Source organism: Anarrhichthys ocellatus, unplaced genomic scaffold (genome assembly GCF_004355925.1).
Source record: "Anarrhichthys ocellatus isolate YVR2014 unplaced genomic scaffold, GSC_Weel_1.0 scaffold3, whole genome shotgun sequence".
NCBI classification, from domain to species: domain Eukaryota; kingdom Metazoa; phylum Chordata; class Actinopteri; order Perciformes; family Anarhichadidae; genus Anarrhichthys; species Anarrhichthys ocellatus.
In genome coordinates, this window is record NW_022280033.1 from 11485894 (window position 1) to 11493604 (window position 7711).

The 7711-nt window shown below is 43.4% G+C and overlaps 1 protein-coding gene across 1 annotated transcript in view; it reads left to right on the forward strand.

Annotated features, from left to right (window-relative positions):
* Positions 1-7390, forward strand: part of prim2 (DNA primase subunit 2) — a 17974-nt gene extending 10584 nt beyond the window's left edge. The window contains exons 11-14 of the mRNA XM_031840797.1: positions 4357-4483; positions 4747-4829; positions 6007-6075; positions 6608-7390. Of these exons, the coding sequence (XP_031696657.1) occupies positions 4357-4483; positions 4747-4829; positions 6007-6075; positions 6608-6835 (507 nt within the window). The 3' untranslated portion in view covers positions 6836-7390. The remainder of the gene's footprint in view (positions 1-4356; positions 4484-4746; positions 4830-6006; positions 6076-6607) is intronic.
* Positions 7391-7711: the final 321 nt, after the last annotated feature.

The following is a 7711-nucleotide window of genomic DNA, read 5'->3' on the forward strand; positions in this document are numbered from 1 at the left end:
GTGTGTGTGTGTGTGTGTGTGTGTGTGTGTGTGTGTGTGTGTGTGGGCCTTGATCCCCGAGCTGTGTTGTCTTTTAGATAATTATTGGGAGTAGTAGTAGATCGCATGGCTGCCATGTTGCTCCGGGCGGTCTGCACTCTTTCCTGTCCGGCGACATGAGTTGCAGCAGCCAGACAAAGTGGTGGGAGATCTTGAGCCCCCTGTTTACTGCTGGGGCCCCAGTTTCTGTTGTAATCAGAAGACGCATCAAATAGTTCTGACCAGACAAAGACACACAGAGAGTCCTTCGTGTATTTAGCTGTTCATCAGATGTGTTGTCCCTTTGTAAGGTTTTTCACATCTCTTAGCCCGTGCAAAAGAACTAATTTCAAAAATGTATCTCACTGGAAAAACCTTCAAAAAGCAAAACATCAAAGTCGAGGAGTAAACAAGTGAACTGTGTCAATACTATTTAACCTCAATATGGTCTGTCCAGCTTGTTCCAAACCAAAACTCCCTTTATACTTTGAGTATGACGCATTAAAAGTGACAGGGACCCTGCATCTAAAAATACACTTTCCTTGTATAATTGTGGAAATGAGTATCCTGCTGCTGTACCTATTGACTGCAATGACCACCTGTATTCAAGCATCCAACGATACTGAGAACGAACAAGGTTGCTGCATTACTAATCTGAGATGAAAGTAAACAAAAATACCCCCAGTAATTTGTGGAGCTCTTTGAAAGGGTTTCGCACTGCAGCAGCAGAACATGTTTGACGTCAGGGCAGTTATTTCTGAGTTGTTTACTCTCTAAAGACTAAATTCAGAAAGAGGGTTTTTGTTTGTGTGCAGACATTTAGTCGAGCCATCTAAAGATTTCCCGTCACCCCTTTTTGTGCATCTTTGTTACCGACGCCTGTTAAAGTGCATTTCTAGACTAATAAAGCCGAGTCTATCCATTCTCTCCAGCCCTCCAATCTGCCGTTGGCCCCCCCCCAGTAAGAGCCTCGTGGCGGCTGCGGTACATTGAATTCCCGCTGCGGCCCCTCTTTTGGTTCCCATGTACGAGCTCCCGGAGGAAGCGTGATGGGCTGTGTGCACAACGCCCGGCTCTTGTTCCACGGCAGAGTGGTGCTGAACAGATCGCTGCTCTCACAGTGATGTATGTGTTAAGTTCGGGGACTGCACTTTGTGGCGTGCTGCACAAAAACCCTGCTCATTAGTATGCGGCAGGCACGGAGGAAAAAGATGGGAGGCAGCGATGCCGAGAGAGAGAGGCCCGGAGGACGAGAGCGGTGTAATATTAGACTGGGGGGGGGGGATTGATGAAATCAACTTGATCTATCCATTTTTATTTTGCCACATGAAGTTAGCGAGAGTGTCTGTTTGAACCACATTTCAGCGGGTTGTGTTGCCCTCGGGGTAGGACTGCTTGTTTTACAGATGTTAACTTCGGGTTAATTAATTTCCACTAACTGACGCCATTGTTCTTGCTCTAGCTTTGCTTTGCTCTGGGGTCCTTTTTCAACAATGGAGGGCTTTTATTAGATGACACTTTCTATTAACTGCTCTAAAGTGTGGTTACAAATACACACCATGTTGTTTTTGTATGACTGGTATTTTCAGTACATTTGAAAGTAGCAAACAGCTGCATAAACACAATATCACTTTTCACTTCACTTTTGTTCTTGAAGGCAGACAAGAGAGGCAATGTTAACTAGATGGACGTCTTTACTATTTCAGCAACTTGACATTCATTAAGTAAACAGAATATCGACCAATACGTCACCTTATCTCGTATACAGGTAGGCTAGAGGCGAGGCGACCCATCCGCCAGGACCTCCCCCTCAACCTTTGGTCCCGGCTCTCATTGGCTGTAGTTCCCCGACGTATCCAGATGTGTAGGCTGCCAGATATCTGGAATGCGTCTGAGAGGCAGCCTCGTGGCTCACATCTTTGAACATCTGAGGCTTTTGTCGGGAAGCTCCATAACAGTGAGAGAGAGGGGAGAATCAGGGCTAAAGTCATGGAGTGTGAACTATGCTTGAACCGGCATAGTGCTCCAGTGAGCCAGCATGCACAGGACCAGGACACGAAACCTGCAGCTGTCGTTCATTTCATTATTAACGTCTAAAACAAAAGTTAATGGAATGTTTTTAGTTTTTTCCCCTAATGACGTTAAGCTCTTTTAGTGGATGCACAGCGCAACGTTTAGGGTTTGCAGCGCCTCAGTGTTTTAAGGACTGTGCAGTTCTAATTTGTCTCCATTGTCTTTTAGTTTAAAGATTTACCGGTGCGTTGTATTTAACATCAAACTTCTTAACTTGAGCACACTGGCAGTGTTTCATAGTCCCTCACCTTTTTATTGTTGTTAGGTTCCAAAAAAAAGCCTGTAGTGCAGATTAAAACGGGACTTATTTGAATGGTATTACATGTAAGAGGAATCTGAGCTGCAGGCACATCAGTCACTGTGGACTGACGGAGCCTAAGAAGCCATGCCAAGTTTACACACACACTCGCGTACGTAATCCCTTTGATTGTGTCCTATTTCTCTGTCTCCATCGCCTCAGGTTTCTGTGAATGTGTCCTGCAGTGTGGGGGGATGTTACAGTGACGAAGCCCCGTGAGCCAAGATGTGCACCAGAGGAGCGGCGGCTCTGCTCCTCTTTTAATGCCGCTTTGTGCTTGTGTGCAGACTCTCTCTAACACGGCTGACCTCCAAACTGACGGAATTCAGAAACCCACAGTAGAGTAGATCCAGGATTATCTGAAGTGTGGGCTGGAGTGTAGGAACACGGTGTGAATATTTTTAGAGGGGTTGCATTCAATGCGAGTAAAAATAGGACAAGTTGTGAACAAACTGCAGGCTGCATTGTAGCGTGTCCGATTCTGACGGGAATCTGGATTCTGTTTTTTTAAGGACAAATCGAATGTCTTTTAGAAAACTGCAAAATGTCTGAAATCTATTTTTGGTCGATCTCAAGGTTTAAGAAAGAGTTTGTCGATAATCTGTTCTTGTGACTTTAATCTCCATTTTTAGCAAAATAAGAATAAAGTCAGGCCACCTCAGTGAGAGTTCATCATTTCTTAGTATCACTTCTTTTTAGACCACATAGGATCTTTTTATGTCCTAATTATTTCACATAATGCATATTAAACACACTTTAGTGCCGGTGGAGTTCCAAGATGAGTTTTAATAGAGTAGGGGGGTCTTAAATCAGGAAACAGCCTCTTGAATCCTCCCGCGCTTCACATAATTAATATTTGATTTAGTGTACTTCAAGAAGCCTTTATGGTTATGTGAATTGCTGCTGCAGCTTGTCACATTAGCAAGTTCAAGGGTTTTATTGCAACATTTACGTGTTATGATGGGAGCCGTCCTGGTGATCGTGTTCTGCTACTTTCGCAGCACACTGTTGGTATTTTACTGTTTGATTTTTAGAGGCAGGGTCCCTGTAAATCACGTTTAGTGGTTGCACACGAGCGCTGTACATAGAGAAGAAGTTCACTGTGAAGAGTGTGTAGCGTGAGCCCCGTTAGGAAGTCTGAAGGGACTTCTGGTTTGGAACAACCTGGACAGAAGATGGTGTGACGGTTTGCAGATGTCTGGCACTTTTAAGTTTATTAATACAGTTTACTCGTGTTTGCTGTTTGAGAGATCATGTAACTTTTTTTCCCAGCTATTAAATCAGTGACTCACATAGTTTGACTGTAACTTAGTTGGTTGTCTCTCAACCAAAAGGTCAGGCCCCCTCCAATGATGCTGAGATGGGCAAGGCAATGAGAACACAAACTACTGGAATGTGTTTCCATTTCTTTCTGTCTTTAGTGTTTGCTTTGTCTTTCTTGAGACACATTGGATAATGTTCTCTTTGGGCCTGGGACAGTTAGTTAAATGAAATGAAAAATATCTTATAATGAGTAACTATAGCTGTCAAATAGATCTAGAGGAGGAACATGTTCAACACTTCCCTCTGGGATGCGGCGTAGTCGTATAAGGTAGTTTTAAAATGAAGATACTCTAATAAAATACCTTTTTTAAAAGTGAGGTAGGAGTAGATACTGCTACGCTGTATTGGGAGGTCCTTTTCTATTTAAAACACACTGTTCATGTTGTATCAAAGTGCTCTGTAGGATAAGGGTCAAAAGCAATTAAAATGGAAAGAATATCCATAATTCAGCTATCTGGAGTGTGACGACACCTGTACAGCAGGTTCTCTCTAATCGCTCCATATTTCATTGAGGAAAACACCCCGTCAGAAGTGACATGACGTACGACCATGTCTCTTTTCACCTCAACCTTGTGCCTCTCGCGCTCTCATCCCCACTAATGCCTCTGTCTCCTGTCTCCTTTCCTCGCTCTCTTCCCCTCTAGTTTGACAAAGCATATGCCTACAGCGTGCGCCACATGTTTGGCAAAGAAGGCAAGCGAACAGACTACACCCCCTACAGTTGCATGAAGGTGATTTTATCAAACCCACCCAGCCAAGGCGACCATCATGGTGAGTTGATGACTGTCGGAAGAAGCCATTACCCGTGTGATGAGCCACTCAGCTGCCATTATCAGGCTTTCTACTTCAAGTACTTTGCCTGGAAACTGACACAACTGATAGTGGAGATTGCATGCGAGGCTCTAAATGCTGATATTTTAATGACAGACTATTTCAGTCCCCCCCCCCCAAATCAGTGAAACAAGTAATGTGCCATGTTAACTGTTAATCTATGTGTTGATTCATTGTAATACATTTAAACTTTGTGTTTCTAGGCTGTCCTTTCCGTCACAGTGACCCAGAACTGCTGAAGCAGAAGCTTCAGGTCTACAAAGTGTCTCCCAGTGGGATCAGTCAGGTGGGTGCAGTCCTGTCTAGGGTGGGCCTCAGACGGCCCTCTAGCCTCCGCTATCTGCTTCTAACGGGGGACATTTCTCCTCTTATCGCATGTATGTTTGTAAAAAAATGTTTATCCTAAAGCATTTATTAGTTTCTGATATATCTTCCCACAGTAGAGGTTTATTTCTGCATGAGCTGCAATGTAAAGACTGTTCTAGAATGATCTAGGGTCTTGTGGATGTTCGGCATGCTGTTTCTCTAATCCCCTGAGAACCTTCCAGTCCAGAATAAACCCCACTAATTGGAGAGGAAGTACTTGGTGAAGGGAGGTACCACACCAGTGAGTGAAAAATATCACACTGGTGTGGTACTTTTCTCCTTTTGCATTAGAGGAAAAATAACTCAAATCACAACACAGCTAGTGTTTACTCGTTTTAATGTGAGTTTTGTGTGCATCTTTTGCTAAATGTTCCTGGTATTCCAGTAAACAAAATAATAAAAACTGCATCATTTTGGCATAAAGTAAGAAGCGCTCATCACTGATCTAAAACCAGCCCCAGTGATGAGCATGCTTGTAGCAGTATCACGCTGCAGGCAGCCTTCAGGGATATAGGGAATAATGAAAGAGCCAAAAACAGRCAGGTTCCACAGAGTCTTTCTTTCTTTCTTTCTTTCTTTCTTTCTTTCTTTCTTTCTTTCTTTCTTTCTTTCTTTCTTTCTTTCTTTCTTTCTTTCTTTCTTTCTTTCTTTCTGAGTGCTGGAGACCTTTGGATTGATATTTTAGCAGTGAGTTGCCCTGAATATGCCGTCGTCAACACTCCAGTGCTTTTAGTGTAGTACCAGATTGTGAGAGGTCTTATGTGAAGGCTTCAACATATCTTTTCAGCTTTGCAGAGCTTAAGAAAACCAGAAAGGAAAAAAAATAGGAAATCCCAAAAATTGTACGAGATGTACGATGAGGTGTAATCGCTGCCAACGGTGATTCTACAAAGAGTTGAATCAGGGCATGAATATTAAAGTAGCCCAAATAAGCCTGTGATTTGTTTTCTTTGCAAAGATCTCTTGACATCATCGTGTGTAAATGTACTGTGTCGGTATCTACGGTTTAACAGTTTGGGGAAAGAAAATAGTCCCTTACACACTGTAAGCCAGTTCCTTCATTCTTTCAACTGTCGACCTTTTTTTTTTTGTCTCAGATCCTGGAGCTGGTTAAAGGGATGCACTTTCAGCTGGCGTGCCAGAAGTACTTTGAGCTGACGCACAACGTAAGTGCAGATTTGATTAGAAGCCGGGTGTAACTGGGGCTACCTTTTGTCAGAGACGGGGGTTTGGTCCTCAGGAGAGACCCAGAACTGTCATCAGCTGGCTGTCAGAGCCACTTAATTTTCATAGGTTTATTATAGCGTTCAGATCTTTTTAGTCCCCCATGGACACTTGTTTAATTTAATCTGTTTTAGTTTGGATGCTTGAGTCATCATCCCTTTCAGTCACACTCAAGGTCCTCGTTTTTAGAGAAAACTCAAAGCATTCTTACTTGTGACTTTAAACGCAAGACATGTTTCAGGTGTTGGGTCGTTTCCTATAAATTCGCTAATTTGGCCATGAAAGCCTGCTGTCCTCATCATTGTTAATAAATTAGCAAACCATTCCACATCATCCCCAATGAAGCAGATGTTACACGACCATCTCATAACATCGAATCAATCAATCAATATGCCACCAACCTGCCTCTACTGACGTCCATTCTCCTTTCCCCTTGTCCTTCCTCTCCTGTGTTTTCTTTACTTCCTTGAGCAGATTGAGGAAGCCAGTTTCTCGCTCAATCACCCCAACCAGTACTTTATAGAGAGTCAGAAAGCTTTGGGAGGAGGCAAGGACGTCAAGCGAGAGACGGACACTCCTCATAAGTCGCAGGAAAATCCGGCCTCCAAAGGATCCGGTGCTACTGGAGAGTCGGCAGCAAACACCTCGCAGGGTTTGGCTGAGATGACGGAGGAACTGGACTCCTACTTCCAAGATGCCTGATTTTCCTTTTGTGTGTTTTTATCTGGTTTTTTTTTTAGGTGTGGTACATAATCTAGCTGTACATGACATGTACATGTCATTCCTCTATATTCTCAACATAGCAGACTTTAAGTTGACCTTGACTGGACCTAATAAAACTTCAACGTCGGACCAAAGCAGAGCTTTGTTTATTCCGTTATGTCGGTGACGCAGCGTCATTCATTTTTCTGTTTAAGCACACTGTTAAACGTTATCTCTGTATTTCCGTCTTTTTTCCCACACTGGTCTGAACTCTGATGGCTTCTATCCAGTCTCAGTGCTCAGTGTTTTGGCAGGAATGTGGTTGTCGGGGGGGGGGGGGTTGATGACTAGAACATTACCCAGCTGTCTCAGAAACAATGTCATTGTATTTGCTGGCAGGAGGATGGATGAATTGTGGCAGTAGGATGGATGCAAATAAACTATTTCCCCATTTGTATTATGCCGCCTTGGAATGTTTCCTCATCGTGCACAATGCAGTTTATTCATACATGGTCCGCAGATATTTCCTCCTCCTCTCGAACTTCTGTTTGCAATCATTTGTGAACATTTTTGCACCAGTGTGGCAACACGGGCTGCTCTTTAGGAGGTCTCCACTCTTACTGTATGTGTTGTCTTTAGATCCAATTAGATGCACTGAACAGGCAGCCCTGAATTACATGAATACAAATGTGTGAATGAAAACCTTTCTGTAATTTAATGATTGTGTCATTTTATCTCTGAGGGTTTTGGAGGTAAGAGAAAGAAAAATCACAGCACTTGCGCACATTTGTTCTGCAGGCTTTCCTGCTAGAAGACTTCATCACGCTTGTAACATCGGAGCACTAAAACACACGGCCTGCCCCAGAGCTGCACATA